Source organism: Zonotrichia albicollis, chromosome 13 (genome assembly GCF_047830755.1).
Source record: "Zonotrichia albicollis isolate bZonAlb1 chromosome 13, bZonAlb1.hap1, whole genome shotgun sequence".
NCBI lineage: Eukaryota > Metazoa > Chordata > Aves > Passeriformes > Passerellidae > Zonotrichia > Zonotrichia albicollis.
This window is the reverse complement of record NC_133831.1, coordinates 13,943,304-13,963,482: the sequence shown is the minus strand read 5'-3', so window position 1 is coordinate 13,963,482 and position 20,179 is coordinate 13,943,304. Positions and strand designations below refer to the sequence as shown.

Here is a 20,179-nt window from a genome sequence, read left to right as displayed (position 1 = left end):
GCCTTTTAACCCTTTAACCCTTCCCAAAGTTCTGTCCATGACCCCTTCTTCACTGTCCAGTGGTGGAGATCTCTTCCCAAATCCAGATTGGAGCTCAGATGTCACCACAGTGACAAGCCAGCCCTCCCAGATGTCCCTTGATAGCCACACAAGGGGGTACAACAGAACTATGAACCTATAAAACTTTTCTGAACCTCTACACATGCTATTTGTCTGTTAATTGTCAGAGTCAATCATCACATTACTCATCTCTCACACTAACACCCATGGAATTGCTTGTGAAGACATTAAACACACCTTTGCTTTAATTCAGAAAAAAAAAAACAACTTTAATTCAGAAAACAAGACACCATAATTTATTAACAAACAATGAAACCAGCTTTGCTAGACACTGTAGTCTGGCTTAGAAATCATTTATTATATGTATTTGATGCTTTGAAGTACTGAAGTGTTGCAAAACTAATACACCAGTACCAACATAACAATTTAGCACATATATATGTGTGCCAAACTAAATTGAATATATTTCAACCAGTAGAGCACTTTAAAACAACCTGGTGGGTATAAAATACTTCATTCAGGAACGTCTTCTTCTGGAACGACTTCCAAAAGCATCTGGAGGTGCATAGTGATGGGCTCTGAGGAAAAGATTTATTGTTAGAGGCTTTATAAGAGAACTTTCAATTCAAACTCTAAATGAGAAAACTATTCTTCTATGTCATTGGTTTTTTAATCTGTATTCCTATTTCAAAATAAAAAATAAGGGGTGGGGAATAAACAGGCTTAAGATCCAAACTACAGCATTCCTCATTTCCAAACTTCCACTGGAGTATAATGCTTCAAATTACATAATTTAAATTATAATTAATTATAATTATTAAATTATAATAATCATCCTGGGGACAAGAGAGACAAATAATGGGTTTTTAAATGTCTGTAGAACTACTAATGCTGTTGTATTCAGCTAATTCCAACTACACTCCTAGAAATACCTGTGTATCCTGTTTTGCCTGAGATAATATCAGAGTTTCTCTAGGGATTATGCAATCAGTTCATAAATGGTCATTCTGAGTTCTTGCAGCTTTCACTCAGCCCTGGGATTATTTTTTATCTTAATGCTGTTAACATTTTCTTCAGCAAGGATAGTTAAATTAATAATCAGAGGTAAAAGCCCAGTGTTTGGTGGCATAAGAATGTCTGCTAATCTTCAGTTAATGGCTAAAGCAATGTTTTGAAATACAGATAACTGAAAAACTGACTTTACAGATTAATTAGTTCTGTTTCCTTGTGCTACTACAGTGATGTGTTGTTTTTTGTGAATTAAGTTTAATTTTTCCTCAAGTAGACATTATTTCTTTTCAGCAGGAAGGAGTGAAATCCAGTCTTCAGTAAAGCCCACTGCATGCTAGGGAAATTGCTTCCCTGCACATTCTGCTCACATGCTTTATGTGAAAAAATGCATATTACATGATTGGCTCTTCACAAATATTAAAATGAATACTATATGTGTTATGTTGGAAAGTTATGCTGTATTAATCTCTTTTAAGTAGTGTGGTAAATACAGTTTTTCAGCTATAACATAATATTAAAATAGAAACTGTGTGATGTAAGATACTTTTTGTAACTAGCACTAAGAATGGAAACGATAATCAAGAAATTCTTCACATTATTCTCTCTGGATAGAGATAACAGCAACAGACCCAGAGATCCCAAGAGAAGAATTATTGCCTCCTTATAAGATTCAGACTTGAGGAACCAAGAAGGTTAATTTACAGGATGGGGGTGGGAAGCTGAAATTAACAAAAACACCCTGGTTTGAAAGGAATGTTTGAATCATATATGAGCTCTATGAATATGCAATACGCTGTTGCTTTTAAGAGGTAATTCTTTGTCAGCAGTGTGCCTTTTGGCAGAGTGCAAAGCACCCAGATGTCCAGAATTCTTTGCTTTTTATTGTCTCTCATTGTCCTAATTTTTATTGCTATTTTCATTACTATTAAACTTCTAAAATTTTAACACTAGTGAATGGCATTTTTCACACTTTAGTAGGGATTGACCAAGTAATGAACTTTAACATTCTAATTAATCTCAAGTTTAGCAAATACTGGGTTTGGAGCTGGCTACCTGAGGTATACTTACTTGATATTTTTTGTGCCCATCTGAATTTTAAATGAACAAAAAGTGCATAAACAATAAGTCCACTAAGTATAAATAAAGTACAGTACAAATAGGGCAGTTCAGGTGCACTGATGATGGGTGCCAGTACCAGCACTATTGACACCAGTGTCACTATGACAGGAATGATGATGGGGACCTGCAAGACACAAAGAATAAAATCACTTCCTCATTTTTTAGCTGTTTTTACAGAAATTGCCTGTATGAAAGAATATTTTTATTGCCTTATGCATTTTTTTGCTTTAAAATTTTCTGGAATTAGATGGGGCAACGGAAGGAGTATCAGAAATATGGGCAGGGAAAACACTTCTGCCAAATTATCCACTAAGATCTCTTATTTTAAATTGCAGTGTCCAGGTTTGCATTTTAATAAATAATATGGGGACTGACTTGCATGCAAAGGCCTGGGGTCTTATTTTGGATATTCTTTCAATGGAAGTCTGCTGAGTGCAATTACTCATCTCTGAAATTTTGGCTTTTGTGCAAGTGAAAATCAATATTCTGTAATCTTTTCCCAGTCCTTATGAGCTTTGGGCTTATGAGTCCTGGTGCAGATCTGCTGTTAAATGGTTGGATTGCAGGCAAGGGGAGTAAAAAACAAGGATAGTCCCCAAGGGGGCTGTTGAAACATCCAGATACTGAGTGTGAATTCCTGCTACAGCATCTATGGAAAGGAGGAAAAGCCACACAGAACTTACCCTGATAGGTCTCTTGAGTTCCTTCCTTGTAAACCTCATAACAATTAGTGCAAGTACAGTTAAACCATAAAATATCCAGACTGCAAAGCTGAAGTAATTTATGAGGGAATTAATGTCACCAGGAATAACATAAATAATAGCAATGGCCCCCTAGAAATGAAAACAAAAATTAGTGTAGTCTATTATAGAAGAAGGCTGAATTTTACTTCTGTTTCATTACAGCAGCATGTGTGATGTTCCAGAGTATGAACTGTGAATTCTTTTGCTTAAATATTTGGGTTTAAGTGCATTGCAGCACCTTTAAAGATTGTGACTGCTTCCTGCCAACACGTGGTTATTTTTGTGTGCAATCTGAATTCCATTTTAAGTAAAAATTCTTATAATTTTTATGCATTAATCTGTTTTATTGTTGACTAACTATCTTGAAGATACAAAATATATTTTTAGGTTTTTAATACTACTGGGATTGAAAGGAATGAGGAGGAGCTGTCTTTACAAACAAACTGTGGGCCTGAGGGTAGATAAGGCCAGATAGGGAGAGGTGAAAGAAGCAATGGGCAGAACCATAAATTCCAGAGGAATTCCACTAATTGACACAGACTGTTACTCACTCAGGACTGTGCTGCATCTCTGCACTTGGAGAAAAAGAACAGGGACATGAGGAGAAAGAAAAAGCACATTAGAAATAAGGTCTGTATTAGGTGATGTGGGAAGTCTGTACCCCTCAAGTACCTCAGCCAATGGGGAAAGAGAGGGAAATGTGGCCAGGAAATTGGGATTAAAAGGAGGCTGTGTCCACTAATAATTTGAGAGACCCCGGGGGGAATGCCCCATGGCCTCTCCCTTTATTCAAATAAAGTTATGAGACTCCTCTGTCTCCCTTTTACATAAACCTCTGGTGTTTGTGGATTAATTTTCCCGACAGGATTGAATAGATCTTGTTTTGCCTTGAAGATAAATGAGTAAAATAAAAATAACAAGATGTTCTAGATATATTCTTGAATGTGTCAACTGACTGGACTTTTTTAGTGTGAACTAAATCTTCTACATGGAGGAAATATTCCCACATGGTGGAAACAGGGTAGTGATAGCTGGCTTACAAGTATCCTGTGAAAGGTTTCCCTAACATTAACTATTCATTTAAGATTTTGTTCTCATGCCATTGATTGTTAACCATTTTGATTTTTAAAGTCCAGTTCTGGAACAAATATGTTCAAATTAGAGAAGCTGGGGGTTTTTTGTAGTCTTCTTCCCAAAATGCATTTAGCAATTTTCTTGTCTAGATAGTTAATGATAGGTGTCAAAACTGCTTGTAAGAAGCTGTGAAAGTATGAATTACTGGAGAATTTTTGGTGATAGGTGATGATTGTTTTTCTGTATTTAAATACATGCTTACATAAAATATAATGGCAGGTGCTGGTGTTAAATGCTTGACACTGATGTAGGACAGAATCTTCAGCACGTGCCCCTCACGACCTGCGACGTACACAAGTCTGGAAAAACAAAAACAAGGCAGAGCAGTTGGTGTGGCACCTGGGCTTTCAAAGGTGTTACTAAAGTAGACATCCAACTAATTCCATCAGTATTTTCTTTGATATGCATTGGGATTTAAAGATCGTAGCAGTTAAAAATGAAGGAAATTAAATAACCGGTATTAAAGCAGTGAGATGAAACAAATTCTGAACAGTATTAAAATAGTGCACTTGAAGCTAATTTCAGAATCATTATTGAAAAGTATTTTGGAAAATGTTACCAACTGTGTCTCTTTTAATTAAATATTTCCTTTTTCATGTGTTTCATAGCAAAAAGGTGCATTGACAACCTTTTGTCAAAAAATGGTCTTTAAAGCCTCATGGTATTCAGATGCTTTTGAAATCTTAAAATATTTTAAATAGTAAATGGAAGTGCTGAACAAATGATAGAAAGGAACAGCTTCTCAACTACCTTTGCTGGTGTAGTGATGTTTTTACTGGTAGCTTTTAACTGTTCAATTCTCAGCTTTAAAATTGATGAGAAATTAAAAAAAACTTTTGTGCTAAAGTGGTATACCTTCATTGAATTAAGCAGAGACAGTTTTTCTAACTTTCAAACCTCAGTAGCCACTGTTTCTTTTTGAAAATTAAACAATATAGCTAGATTTACAGGCAATTTCAAATTACATTTTGTGTAATGTGGATCAGAAGAATGTTCTTATGTCTGTAGATACATGTATATAAATTTTTCCACCCTTCAGAACCTTTCATGAAGATATTTAGAATGGGGACTTACCTGCCTGCAGTGAAACAGGTGCCATTGGCAGATCCAAGTGTGGAAAATACCACAAAGAGAGGAACTATCCAAGAGGCTGGATAAAGGACTCTGTCTCCAAATGTCTGGGAAATGGGATTAAAATTAATCACTTTTGTCATTTTAACTACCATTTAGTATAATCAGTAATATTAGAACCTCTTTGTAAGTAAAGTAAATGGGTATCTGAGCTGTGTTACCCAACAAAACCATGTTGTATATTTTGTGTAGTTATTAAAGAATGCTCTGCCAGATAAAGACCTGGATTCATTCACTGACCACTATAAAATGGAGTGGAGTGTTATTGTCATGATGTTGTCAGTTCTTGCTGTAGAGCTCAGCTAGGTACATTGCCCAAAGGAATTTGAATTTAAATGGTTTTGACAGGTAGGTTTAGTTTTTAGTTGGGTTGGGGTTTTTTTTTAGTAAATCAAGCATGAGGAGCTTTGCTTTTGCACAAGTCTGACATCAGAGATGTTCCTTGGTCCAGAATTGGGGCACTCAAAGGCTGCTGACAGCTGTGTAGAGCTCTCTGCTCAGAGCCAGTGCTGAATTTTGTTAATTCCTTTGTTAATTGATCAGTTCAGTGCTGGTTGCTGTGAGCTGTTCCGATTGAAAGTTTAAAGGTGTATTAAAAGGGACTGGTTCTTATACAAGATTTAACTTCATACATTCTCTGCTGTACCTTCTGGTGCAGACAAGCTGTTTAAATGCACAGATCTAAATTTTAAAAAGTTTTATTTTAATTTTTAAATTTTTTTTGTTTTTATTTTTTTAAATTTTTTAAGCATTTCAACATTACTGTACTTCTTCACTGGACAAGACTATTTTATATAGCTAAATTTTTTTTCATTATATTTATTATTTATTATATTGTTAAATAATATTTATATATTATTATGCCACTAATTTTATTATTTTATATGTATATATAAAATATAGATTAATATATATGGAATATATACTTTTAAAATATATATTTATATAAATATATATTTTTAATTATTATTAAGGGTTTTTTTAATGCTTGTCACATACTGTTTGTTTTCCCCAAAAACTAGCATTAGGAAAATTGTTGCAGGACCTCAACAGTTGTTTCAGAGACACAGAAAATTTACTGAGTGCAACTGAGGGGCAGATGTAATTTTTATGGCTTCAGAAACTTCTGTAATTTCTACTTTTACCAGTAAGAGTATGTCTTGCAAAAAATGTAAAAAACCTATCTTTCAAATTTTTTAAGGAAAAAAGCCCAAAAAGAATAAGGTGGAAGTGACTGATGGACAATTTGCTGTTATCTCCATAACAAACTCAGATCTATGTCCTTCGGCATATCTCAGAAATCCTGGGAACACTGAAAATGCCAAAGCAGCTGTCAGATGTTATTTCCCTTTCCATCTTTTTGATGCCTATGGAAAGCAGTCCCTCTCTGACTGCAATGTTTACAATATGTTTGCTGAAGAATTTTGTTACTTTTGCTTCCTTCCTTTATTCCATCTGGAGATGACAGAACTACTCTCAATTTGGCATTACTGAAATTTTAGATAAAGGAATGATAATAGATAATGGGGGAAAGGTGGCACTAACAGCTTAGACTAAAATTAATTTTATCTTACAAAAAATTAATGGAATTTAATGGCTCACATGACTTCAATGCAGATGTTCTGTTACAAAATTAAGTAACTTACCACAGCAACAGCCTGGGACTGCAGGAGCTCTGTTGAAGTCATCACAGTGAAATAGGAAACATTTATCAGAACATAACAAACTGTGACCAAGGGGATTCCAATAATTATAGACAGTGGCAGATTTCTAAAGAATGGAAAAGCAAAACCCCATCAGCATTGCTGGATCACTGCTACAGTTATCATAGTAAACTCTGGATTCTTACTTTTCCTATTTACTTTTTTTTTAATACTGTAGAGCTATGGAAATCAAGATTGTAAAAAATTATGCAAAGATACAAAGCCTGTAATAATAATTAGCTAATTAGCTTTGTCTGTTAGTGCTCAAACCTTGAATAATAGAATATTAGTGCTTTTAAAAAACAAACCAAAATATATGCTTGCTTATAGAAAAATATATAGGGCTTGATTTCTTGCCAGTAAAAACACTGCTTTCCTACACAGCTTTACCTGTAAGGATTTTTAAGTTCCTCTGTGATGTAATTGAGTTGATTCCTGGAAGGAAAAACATTCATAGAGTATTTCAGCAGTCAGGGGTTTAAATACTCACCTATGAGGTGAGGTTATTTCTTCTGTTATTGTTTTTAATCTTCTCAGTTTTAAAAAGGAAAAAAAATGTAAAATCAATTTTTTAAGTGGGAAAACTACAGGATAAAACCATTGTGAGCTTCTTATCCAAAAGTCAGGCTCTTGATTCACCATCTCTTTCTGCATTATCTCTAGTACCTCTGAGACTAAGTCTTGGTTAAAATATCCCAGAATATTCAAACAAAACTTTGGCAGACATCTTAGATTTCCAAAATTGCCTTTCAACTTCAAGCTTTGCAGTATCTGAGTCTTTTCAAAGAAAAGCACAAGTGTGCTGGGGGCAGAGAGAAAAGCGAGTCTGCTGTTGTTTCAGAGCGGTTCTGTAAGTGATCCTGCCTTTAGAAAACAGCCATAAAAACCTTTTTAAGGATTATACCTATCTGAGTTAAAATTTCCAAATACCCATTTTTGCTATAGCGTGTAGACCAATTGAAACAAGGTTTTTATATTCAGCCTAATTGAAACAAGGTTTTTACATTCATCCACTCTGAAAATCTGAAGAGTGAGTATTTACAGTTCAAAGGCAAATTTTCAAATGGTAGTGCCTGGTGGTTACAGACACAAATAATTATTTAGGGATCAGCTTCTTTACCCTCTAAAAAGTCCATGTGAATGCCTGAATTAGCAGACTCATGCCTGAGTTGAGGCACTCAAGCTGGGAAACAGAACCTAAAAAAAATAATCTATTTAAAATAAATTCAGTTTCAAAAGCTTTTAAATGGGAATTGCTGTGTGGTAGACCAAGATTATATCCTTATTTGCTCCCAAAGTACTGACCTATATACAGACTTTTGCAGTTTGTACATTTTAGAATAACAATGGATTTGTGCCAACAGAACTCAGTGCCAACTGACATTCCCTAAGAAAAAAACTGCAAGTTGAACCTTATAATTTCTGACACAAAGTTCCTTTTTATGTTCTCCTGGACTAATCAAACACCTCTATATATTTCACAAGAAATGGAGTTTGGTGGGGTAGCCTGCAGGGAAAGCTCTTTTGTCTAACACAATGGAATTAAATTTGTTATATTCTCCTTATTACTGCAATATCTAATCACCTTCAACACCAAAGCAGTAATTGTCCTTTTGGGATCTAAGATATTTTCTTTCCCTAACAAACAGACACTAAAAGAGGGTGGAGTTCTGGGTTTTTTTACCCAAACTAGTGTTCTTTTTCCAGAATTCATCAAGACATTCTTAATAACAAGTCAGTTGTTAATGCCTTCAGAGGGTTCTACAGGGAGAGAGTAAACCAGTTAAAGGCTGTTAAACTCTAACTGTGAAGGTTAATAAAGATTTCTTACCATCCATCATATGCCCAGAGTCCATTATAAAATGCCAAACTGATAGAACTAACAGAAATTTTACTGCCCTTGAAAGAATCTTTAAAGTTATCAGTTTTTCCTGCAAATAAGAGGAAGATCACTGATCAGTGTTGGAATTAATTCTTGTAATGCCCCCACCAGATGAAAAAAACATTCCCACATGTCTCATGTTTTGAAACTGTTCACTTATAAAATTAATGAACACCCTTTTGTAATAATTGATCTGTAGTTTATATTTGTAGATCTGTAGATTTGTAGTTTGCATTAATTGATCTATAGCGTTGCATTTTGCACACATCCCCTTCTGTGAAAGAAAATGCCATAATTTCCAAGAGATTTAGAACTAAAACCCTGAATGAAGAGATTCAGGGCTGTGCCTTATTTCTGTGTCTCTTCTCTCAGCGGGGAATTTTTAATCATCATAGCAAAAGCTAAAATAATGTTTTCAAATAACATATATTTTATTACCTTGTGCAAGTAGAACAATTCCACTTACAATAATGATTGTGACAATGATCATTTTAGCAGCTGTGAGAAAATTCTGGAGGTAACTTGCCAGCTTCACACTCAATGAATTCACAATTGTAATTACCACTAAAAGAAACCAAGTTATAAATTTTCACACTGTTTGTCAGAATTTAAAGAAAAGTTGCCCCTCCCCATTATTTACTGTACTGCTTTTCTGTCACATTTTTTTGTCTATGTATATTATATATATATGTATATTATATATATATGTGTATATATGTGTGTATACATATGTATGTATATTGTATATATTTGTATATTATAACAACATATAAACATATAACATAAACTATGTATATATAGTTTGTATATTTTTTATTTTTATATATATATATATATATATATTTGCCTGTCTATACAGTTTTTGCTTACTGTGTTTGGATAACTGTAGAAATAGTGAGGAAAAACAGATTTATGAATTAGACTTTTATGGTACATTTAATAAAAAAAAATTTAAGTTGCACAGCATTCTGATAAAGAAATAGTACTTCCACAGTGATTTTTTCTTCCTTTTCTGCTAGAGATAAGCATTCTATATACAGATGTATCTGTCTTAAGGAAGAATAAAAAAACCCTCAAACTAGGGGAAAAAAACATTTTAAATCCATCCTTTTTATGCAGTTTAATTAATTATTGTGGGAAGGACTCACTGGACTGTGTCTTAAAGATTTCTGGTGTCTCTGTGAAGATGAACATAAGGAAAATGCACTTGTGGATGGGGCCAGACACAGGTCACAGTGCAATTTTGGATCTGGGCTGTCTAAAATTGTGATTCTTACCAATAGCAGCAGCTGCCAGACACTTGATGACAGCCTGGGGTGGGTCACAGCCCGGGTAAAAAGGAGCTGATGCATATTCTGCAAAGCTGAGGCAGATGATGGCAAAGGAGCTGGGTTTGGTCACCAGCAAGCTCGTCCAAGAGAACAGAAAGGCTGGAATTGGCCCAAAAGCCTCCATGAGGTAAGGATATTCTCCCCCAGACTTTGTGATCATTGTACCAAGCTCAGCAAAACAAAGTGCACCTGAATGACAAAAAAAAGGAGGTTTAGTTCATGCACTTCTGAACCTGGGACTGCTTGAAGAGATGATCACTTTTTAATAGAAAAGTGCAGGGAATTGATCTGTACTGTGCACCATTACTCTCTTCGTGTTTCTGTTTATTTTACTGTATATGCAAAATAAAATTTTAATTACTTGTGAGCAATTGAAAGAAATACCCTGAAATTATTCAGATGCAGTCTAAATATTATTACCATTGATATTTTAAACTTCACCAAAACATTACAAACAAACGTTTTTATTTCATTTGATTTCTGTTTAAGAAATGAACACTGTAAGAAGCACTTAAGTGAGAACTGCACTGGCTGACACACCTATTGGAAACTTGAAAAACAAACTTTCTGCACAATTTTGAAATAAATTGTCTGCTAAGCTCAGCATTAAAGTACAGTGATACTTCCTATTCTATTGCTGTATATGGCATTTTGAATTAAGGTTTTTCTTGTTTGCTGCCCCACTTGATACAATGCTCAAAATTTTGTTTTACTTCTTGAAATATTTTGAAGTGCTTAGTGCTAAATTTTCAGATAATAGAATTATAATTGCAGAAGTTTGCAGAAAGCCAGCAGAAAGTGCCTAGCTTACTATCAGTAAATTTCACATATTGGCAGCTATTGAAGTAGAAGACTATTGTCTTTATTACAGTCAGTGGATGAAGCAGGAAAAACTAAAACTTCCTTTGTAAATTACACTCTATTTCGAATTTTGAAACTTAATTTGTCTTCTAGAAACACCCCATTTTTAATTTATGGCTGAGTACTGCATATATAAAATACAGAGCGGGATTTAGTTGATTTTGTTCTGGGTGCTACAAGCTAATTTGTGAAATGAGAATATGCAGAAACAGCAGATAGCAAGATTTAAGGCAAAGATTCAGATTCTTTGTTGAGTTTTTACCTAATGTTGCCAGAACTCCACAGGCTGCCCAGATGGTTAAACAAGGACCCACAGCTTCCACATTGGCAAGAACTGATTTTGGAGAAACGAAGATACCTGAGCCAATAATGGTACCCACAATCATACAGATTCCACTAATCAGGCCCACCTTGAAGTAAAATGAGATGGTTTTGTAAGCAACTTCTAGGAATTCACCAATTGCTTCTCAATATCACAGAACTACAGTAATTGTCCTTACTGACTGGTTTTTTATTGGCTTTCAATATGTAAGTTCTATAGAGAAATATATTCAACAATTTTGCAAAGTTTCACTCTTCTTATCAAGATCTCTCTGTGGTGTACTTCCTGCTGTTTTCAGAAGTACATCTGTTTGTGTTTTGCCTGCCTATTTCCTTTATTAAACTGTCTTTTGGACTATGTGAGTCTCAAATATAACCTTGAATGGGTGAACTTGCCCTTTCCTCTCTGATTAAGCCATGACATTCTTTTACAAGCACTTGATGAATTCTGAATTTTCTAAGATTCAGAAATTCATGGATGGGATCCTTTTTTGTTGCTGTTGTTGTTGTTGGGCAGCTGTTTTCCTGTCCTTGCTTTAAATATTTGCACCTAGGAATGGTGTTGCTACCAGTGGGTGAGAAGATCATGTTCTCCCAGATCTGCAGTGACCTGCAATATTGCATGAAACCACTGAAACTGAGGCATGGACTACTCAATATTTTCTGATAGCTATGGCTACTCTAATAACATCAGTATTTTTCCAGTCTTGGCACCAAACTAAAACCACATAGGTAATCTTTCTCCAGGCTACTTCAATTAAGAGAAATGCCACTCCCTCCCGAGAGGAAGTGACACAACTGTTTTCTAAAGCATCTGTAATTTTCTGTAAGAGACAGATTTTCACTTCTCTTCAAGTACCAGTGCCTATTTTCTGGCTATAAACACTAACAAACTTTCAGAAACAATGAGCTGGACAACCAACTATGACTTCTGAAAATTACATGCAGAAAAAAAAACCTTTATGAAATGCCTCAGTTGATCAACTTAGAGTAAGTCTTTGAATTATTTTTATATCTGATAACTTCAACAACATATCCTTGGGGGTTTAGTCTGTTTTTATCAGTTATTTAACTTCAGTAACTGGCTGTTTCTGAGAATGCAAGCCAACCACATAGCTGAGATATTAGGATATTTTTGCTAAATTGGACACAGTGGTGGTTTTGTAAGCTGGTGCACATGCACAAATATCCCCTTGTGCCTCCCTCTGCCAGCCCCGGACCCAAGGAGAAAGGAAAAAGGAAAGGAAAAAGGTTTGCCTGCTTCTGTAGGTTCATCGTTTGGGGCTCATGACTCTGGATGGATTGTCTGTCCTCTCTTCCTTTGTCCTCTCCTTTTCTTCTCTTCAAGCTTTCTTCACCCATTTGTTTTCCTTGCTGAAATTTCTAAGGAAACAACAACAAAATCTTATTCTGGCATATGAATGTTGCTGGACTTTACCTGATGCCCGTGGGTACAAATGAGTGCAGGTAAATATGACCAGAAAACAAACACAGCACACGGTCACTCCCAGGAAAGGATTTCCATGGCACTGCCTGCTCGGAGAGGAGAAGGGATGCCAGCTCCACCTCCTCCTCTGTGGATTTTCCTTACACCCACCTGTGTGTAAGGGCTTCTGTGGCTTCTCACATTCACTTTGCAGGATGTCCTCACTGGAACGATCCAGCTTTTATAGCCAGTCCTTCCTTTGAACTACTCCAAAGGTCCGGACAGGCTTTATCTTCCTCCCAAAAACTGGTTTTCTTCTTATCTAGGAGACCTTCTTTCCATTCTTCATTTAATTAGGCTTTGCCTCAGTTCCTTGGAGATGGAAGCATGTGCTAAACAGAGTGTGGGCTACCAGAATTATCTGTTTGGCAGCTCCCAGAATTATCTGTTTAGCAGCTCTTTGCCTCAGAAAGGGTGACCAGTCTTCTCTGTGTTGATTCAGGGTGAATGTCTTCCACTCAATGCTTTGTCCTTTTTAGAACTGGAATGTAAAGAGTTTGTTTTCAAATTTAAATTTACGGGGGTTTTTTCGGTGAGGATTTTGCTTGTTTCCCCTAAATAATATTGTTCCCCTAAAATACAATCTGAGACAGGGAAGGAAATTGATGAGTCTCTAAAGTAGATTCAGTCAAAAGTCTCTTCTCTCCTAAGACTCTGCAACTATATTTACTTCAATTTGAACGCTGAAGATCCTTATGCTTTTTTACAGATGGTAACTGTGGAAGGCATGTTTAGGAAACATAAGTTGGTTTTTTTGTAAATTAATTTGTAACTGTCCACAAAAACTGCAGCATTTTAAATTGAAAGAGTACCTATCTCTAGTATTGTTGGTCTTCAGAAACATTTAGGATATAAAGACATCAGGTTTATCTTCTGAAATAAAGATTTTTTAAATAATCATAATGAATTAACTGTTAAGATTAAACCTATGAAGGAAAACTGCACACATGAAGAATGCAGGGCTTGGGTGGCTGAACTTCATTGCAGCTTTGTGCCCAACATCTCTCTTTTAAAGCCCTGTATTTAGACTGCTTCAATCATTACCTTTAGCAATTCTTGCTTTCACTTACCTTATTTATTTAAATTTGTTTGCAGTTAATCAGGTGCAGGAATCCTTGCCAAGTGTGTTTCTCCTGTTGGATTTCCCAGCCAGTTACAAGCAAGGCATGTCCATGTCTGAAAGCAGAATACGAAGAAGGAGCAGCAGCCTAAGTACAGAGGTTATAAAAGGTAATCATTAAACCCATTTTCTGCCAAGAAGTTTTGAGTTAGAAACCACAGGTAAACTGATAGTCCAGTTAGTTTATCTTTAAAAACAAGAAAATCCAGCTTTGTCCCATTTGTGAGAATGTTTGTCCAGTGCTAAGCAGCGCATCACAAAGTGAGAGTGAACCATCATTTGGAGAATCTATTTTGATGATCTTTACAGCAAGCAGCTGGTAATTCAGGAATGCTTTGGCAAGATAACCTTGAAGTAATTGTCACATTATGGGTGCATTAAAACCATGTGCTCAATTTGAAGCCTATTAAAAATAGTTGATGTTTGTATCTCGAGAAGGTAGAGAAGCATAAGCAAAAATATTTCCTTTGTTTTTCATTAACTTGAGGCAGCTGAGCTTGCAGCTGGTGATCCCTTTGCTTGCAGCTACAAAGATTTCCCATTTTTGTAAATATTTGAAGATCTTGCTCCAGTGAAAAATGCTATTCTCTGTTTCTATTCAGTTGTATATCCAGGAAAAAAAAATAAATATTATTATCCTGAATTCTGCCATAAGGTAACTGCTTTCATTTGAGCTAGTCATCCCTAAAACACTTGCAAAAAGCCCCTTAATCGTGTTAATCACTTAATTGTTTTTAGCAGTGCGGTTGTACAACTCCTTTGCTGTGTGCCACTCCAATCAGTGAGTCCTGAGCACCCCCCTGTAAATGAGTTTGTCAATAAATGCCTACTGGTAAAAGCTAAAGAGTGTTCAAATACTGGCTCCTGATGTTAACATTTAACATTCCTTGCCTCGTTGAGATAATGGCTCATTAACATGCACTACAGGGCTGGAAATCAAGACCAAATTGTTGGGTCTGAGTATCAACAAACCCACCCTAAGCACGTTTTGACAATTGTTTTCCTCCTGTTTTAACAAACTCCTTAAGCATGCAGGATTGATCAGCAGGAATTCCCTCTGCAGTGATGATGTAAATCTGTGACTAAAAATGGACTCGTCAGAACACGTGAAACATTTGTTAGTTTATATTTGCCATGTTTTCTGGTGCTTGAGCCAGACTGCACTGGGAATGTTTTTCTCCAAAGTAATGTTGGTACAGAAAACAAAATCAAAACTGTACCTTTTTAGTCACTGGCTTTTCCCTCTCTTTGTTTTTCTTGTTTAATTCTCACAGAAATGGGGTTAAGATACAAGAGAAGCTCTTCCATTTTAAATAACAACTTCTTGAAAAATTACCACAGTAAGAATGGCCAGACAAAACTTTGGGGTTTTTTTCTTTGCCTACAGATAAAGAGAATAAAACAGGTTAAAATTATAGTCATGCTTCAACCATATGAAAAGGCAAGTATGAACAATTTATTCATTTTAATGAAAGTTTTACAAGGACTTTTTAAATATTTTTCATTGTAATTGTGATTTATTATTAAATTAACCAATGTTTTCATATCCTTCAATTTCCCAATTTCATTTGGTATATTATGTAATGTACTTCTGTCTTCCTTATTCTGATAATTTTGAAATGAAGGTTTATAATCTTTTCATACCTGTGTTGTTCCTGAAATGCTGCAGAGACTATTGAAACAGCTGATGTGAAAAGAAAAAAAAAGAAGGGGAGGTCATATTATGGGGCTAACATTGTCCCTTGAAATGAAGCAGGCACAACTTTCACATCACTTCAACCCTGGAATTTACAGACCAACAAAAACCCCAAAAAACACATAACTTTGATGAAAAGATAATGGGGTATGTAATGTTTAATGTTCTGTTAAGTAAAATTTTGCTGAGGAATTTTTCTGAGATTTAGTGTAATCTTTGATTCATTTGTGTGGATGTGTCAGTCGTCCTTTCTCCTTCAGATCTGTTTTCCATTTTGTTCCTTCAGATCCCATAAAAGCAGCATTGAAGAGATGCAGTTTGAGATTTTGCCTGAGCACCTGGCTTCTTTAGTCCACCTGGAATGTCTGTCTGGAGGGCTCCCGCCTGCTCAAAAGGTGTCTTCAATAGAAAAGTACCTTCATTTTATTTGTCTAGTTTTGTTTTAGGGGTTGCTCTCCTTGGGATGCTGTAAGCCCATTAAAAGATTTTTAATTTTACCACCAATCCTTCTTTTCCTCAGCCACCAAAGGAAAAAAATAAACATTGATTTCAAGGCTTCTAATGTTATTTTCCTCATAGACAAGAGAAATGACATTTTACAGCCGTGGGAAAAGAATCCTTCCCTCTCACATAGGTACACAAATAGATGAAGACATGAATGAGTTCAAATTCCAAGGCATTTTGAGGCAAACACTTTGAGGGCTGCTCCTATTTAACCCTGTAGTTTGAACCTTTTCAGGATGCACTTTACCAATTAAACCGTAAAAAGTAATTTTCAACTTTAATTCGGGAAATAGCAAGGGTACAGTATATAAATGCACCTTTTATTATCCCTACTTACTAAAAATGAAGGTTAATGTTTGTTAGGGTTGGAATTTATTGCTTGCAGTAATGCATGCTCTGCTTTGATCAATACTAAAGCAAATGATAAGGATCATCCTAACTTGCAGTTTTTAAATGCAACTTAGCAGTATCTCAGGGTGAATACTTTCCATTCCAACCTTCCTCCTTCCAGGTTATTGAATTTTAATGAGAGGACCAGCGTGTTTCCCTGCATTTTTCTGACCATAAAAATGGTCAGATGTGTTCTAAGATTTGATCTCAGTACTGTCATTCTTTAAATAACTTTTTTTTTCCTAAATAACTGCAGGTATGCTGCAAGTGGAATATAAAGAAATTATATGATTTAATAGCTGTGGTGATCTGGGTCATGGTTTGCAAGAACTTTGCATCTTGTGGAGGTCAGCAGGAAATATTAGGTGACTGCAGTTCTTAGCAGAACTGCTTAATAAACTACAGCTCTTAAGAGAATACTTGGGGTTTAAATATCTGGTGTTTTCCCTACTTACTTCTTGGTTCCAGTGGAATTGGTTTTCTTCTGTGACAAATAAGGCTTTTGAAAAGATATTCAGGTCTGCTAAAGGTTTTGTAACAGACCTGCCTAAATAGTGCAGAGTCTTTAGTCCAACGAGAGATTTGCTTTGTATTTTTTTAAGCAGAGCTGTTTAGAGACTCTCAATAAACTCGTAAATGGTGGGTAAATTCTATCCAAAAGGCCACCAAAAAATCAAGAAGTCTCTTCTTAAGGATGTTCTAAAGGAAATTTGATGGCCTCTGGAGAAAATCAGCTTTAGTATGTCACACTAGTTTTTAACAGTGCTTCAGACTCTGATCAGGAGTTATTTTTCTGATAAACATCCAGCTCCGAAGGAGACTGTGTTTTTTTTTTTTTTATTTTAAAAACAAAGCCTGACTTTGATCTCCTTTTTGAGTCCAAAACTCAGGTTGCATTCCACTGGCCTTCCACCAAGGAGGGGTTACCAGTTAACACAGGTTTTGGAAGGCAAACCTGCCCTGTGCCCATCTCTGGCTGAGGAAAGAAACACTGAGTACTGAGGCACCCACTGAGGTTATGATGTTCTGTGCTACTTTTCAAGTCTCATTTTAATTTTATATTTACTGAAACCAAATATTTCAGGTAGAAAACAATCCTAAAATCTCAAATATATTTCTTTTTCTATTTCATATCTGAATATGTGCTTATATAGGTATGTTGAAATAAATTTAGTACAGAAGAAAAACAGGATTTAAAAATCTGGAGAGCTCACTCCTTGAGAAACCACATTTTTATACATAAAGAAGCTTTGAAAGTGCTTCTGCTTTCCTATATCCAAGCTAATTGACACCATGGAGTTTTTACCACAGATTTGCAGAGAAGGATCAGTGCTCAGAATTTTCCTAAATTCTCCATCCATGCCTGCCCAAGGAAGGATTTGCAGTCCCAAGGGAAAAGGTCTCAGAACTCCTGATGCCATGTGCCAGGATAGTGGCAGGAATTTTTCATGGTGAAAAAATCTTAGGAGGTGCTTTTGTCTGAGCTGGTGAAAGGCAATCTCCTGGGCTGAAAAACAGCATCTTTCTGGAAAGAAAAGAGAGGACAGGGGAAAGGACCTGGGTTTAAATAACTAATAATGGCCAGTGGAATTTTTCCAGGAAGTGGGAATAAAGATAAGGTAAGTACACATCAAAGCTCTGTCAGGTCACATAACGCTGGTACACACTTACCTTAATGTACTGCTGAGTGTCACCGTCCCTGCTGCTGACACACCCAAATACAGTGTGAAATGCTCTGTTCTCACTGAGGAGTAAAACGTAATGCCACTATCGCAGCTGTAGCTGGAAAATGCATTGGAACTACTGAGAATTACTCCTGGCAGGAAAATTAATCCACAAACACCAGAGGTTCATGGCCAAAAAGGAGGCAGAGGAGCCCTTTTACTTTATTTAAATAAAGGGAGAGGCCATGGGGCATTCTCCTGGGATCTCTCCAATTTTAGGAGGACACAGCCTCCCTTTTTATCCCAATTTCCAGCCACATTTTCCTCTTTCCCCATTGGCTGAGGTGCTTGGGAGGTACAGACTTCCCCAAACACCTGATACCTAAGACTCCCTTCTAAGATATCAACCCCCACCTTTCTCTTTCCTTGTGTCAACTAGTGGAATTTCTTGTCACAGACATGTTTTCTGAAAAATCCTTTCCTTGGATTTTTTCCTCCTGAGAAGCCGAAAGGCCTCAGGAACAAAATGTAAACAATGGTTATCTGCTGCTGTGGAATGCAACAGGTGCATCTGGGATTGGTCTCATGTGGTTGTTTCTAATTAATGGCCAATCACAGTCAGCTGGCTCAGACTGTCAGAGACACAAGCCTTTGTTATCCATTCTTTCTTTTTCTATTCTTAGCCAGCCTTCTGATGAAATCATTTCTTCTATTCTTTTAGTATAGTTTTAATGTAATATATATCATAAAATAATAAATCAGCCTTCTGAAACATGGAGTCAGATCCTCATCTCTTCCTTCATCCTCAGACCCCTGTGAACACCATCACAATTCCTTATGGAATTTATGGTTCTTCCTGTTGTTTCTTTCATCTCTCAGTATCCAGTTTTATTTACCAGCAGACCTACAGTTTGTTTGTAAAGACAAATCTCTCTCATTCCATTCATCAGTCAGTGGAATCCTTCCCATTGTTTCTTTTATCTCTCAGTATCTAGCTCTGTTTACCAGCAGATCCACAGTTTGTTTGTGAAGTTCCTCATTCCTTTCACTCCGAATTCTCCTGTGGTTTTGATTCTAAAAGGTGATGGCAATGTTTGCTTTTTCAATATATAATCACATTATTTATTCCAAAATATGGCAAAATTATGTTTATTTATTATGGACAAAATATGCTGTGTAAATTCATCAATGAAACTTGACTGTGACTACAGTTCCACAAATCCAGAATTTTCTCCTTTTCTTGGTAGGAATGGAAGAATGTTTTTATGTTGTCTTGGGAAAGAAGCTGAAACTACTTCATGGTTTCAGTTTACCAACTGGAAGATCTGGAAGGTTCTGTAACTGGAAGGCAGGAGCAATATAACAAAGTCAGGATGCTCTGTCAGCATTTTCAGGGGAAAATAGCAACTTTATATTGTCAAGTGGGAAAAAGGATAAATTGGCATAGGTAGAGTTACTGTACTAGACTAAAATGAAATAATTTCTTTCAGCTGTTAATAAAAAAGAGAATCAGCTTGGAAGGAACTGGAGGGAAGCACCTGTCTAATCATAATTCTGTTTGTACAACACTTGGCACATTTGCAAATGGGTTTACTTTTGCTGATCTGAAACAATTCCAGTATTTTACTCTCCAAGTATGTCAAGTGGGTTCATATGTATTTAAAATATGTTCATAAGTATTTAATATAGCCTGTAACAGGATTTTTGTTATGCCAGAAAATTGTTCCTGAGCCACAGAAGGACTTTTTCATGCATGGGATATAACTTTTACTCAGTTCTCTTCCTGTGCAAATTGAGTATGGAGAATCTGATTAAATGTTAGTTCATTTCAAGTTTAACAATGTTATTCATTTAAAAGTCATATTTTAATGATGTGCAAATGGCAAATTAAGTGTAGCAATTCTGAACAAGGCCTTAGGAGTGTCACTGTCAGAGTGCTGCCCTTTGAACCATGTATTAAAACCTACTCTAAAACAAGAGCTGTGAAAATGGGCAGCAGGTGTGGCAAAAGTGCAGCTCTAAG

The 20,179-nt window shown here is 35.9% G+C and overlaps 1 protein-coding gene across 1 annotated transcript; it reads right to left on the bottom strand.

The window, feature by feature from the left end:
• Nucleotides 1-393: 393 nt before the first annotated feature.
• Nucleotides 394-20,075, bottom strand: SLC7A9 (solute carrier family 7 member 9). The gene is made up of 15 exons (XM_074551086.1): nucleotides 15,123-20,075; nucleotides 13,853-13,958; nucleotides 12,894-13,263; nucleotides 12,554-12,679; nucleotides 11,238-11,385; nucleotides 10,061-10,303; nucleotides 9,222-9,347; nucleotides 8,733-8,832; nucleotides 7,292-7,336; nucleotides 6,845-6,968; nucleotides 5,142-5,245; nucleotides 4,270-4,366; nucleotides 2,874-3,023; nucleotides 2,140-2,314; nucleotides 394-638 (listed from the first exon to the last, which is right to left on the bottom strand). The coding sequence occupies exons 4-15, from the start codon at nucleotides 12,656-12,658 to the stop codon at nucleotides 574-576; spliced, it is 1,482 nt and encodes a 493-aa protein (XP_074407187.1). The 5' UTR covers nucleotides 12,659-12,679; nucleotides 12,894-13,263; nucleotides 13,853-13,958; nucleotides 15,123-20,075; the 3' UTR covers nucleotides 394-573.
• Nucleotides 20,076-20,179: the final 104 nt, after the last annotated feature.

Coding starts and splice junctions, on each gene's coding strand:
- SLC7A9 (XM_074551086.1), bottom strand. CDS start 12,658: ATGGGTGAAGAAAGCTTGAAGAGAAGAAAAGGAGAGGACAAAGGAAGA. Junction 10,304..11,237: donor TGGAGTTCTGGCAACATTAG/GTAAAAACTCAA, acceptor TTTGTCATTCAG/GTGCACTTTGTTTTGCTGAG. Junction 9,348..10,060: donor TCTGGCAGCTGCTGCTATTG/GTAAGAATCACA, acceptor GGTTTCTTTTAG/TGGTAATTACAATTGTGAAT.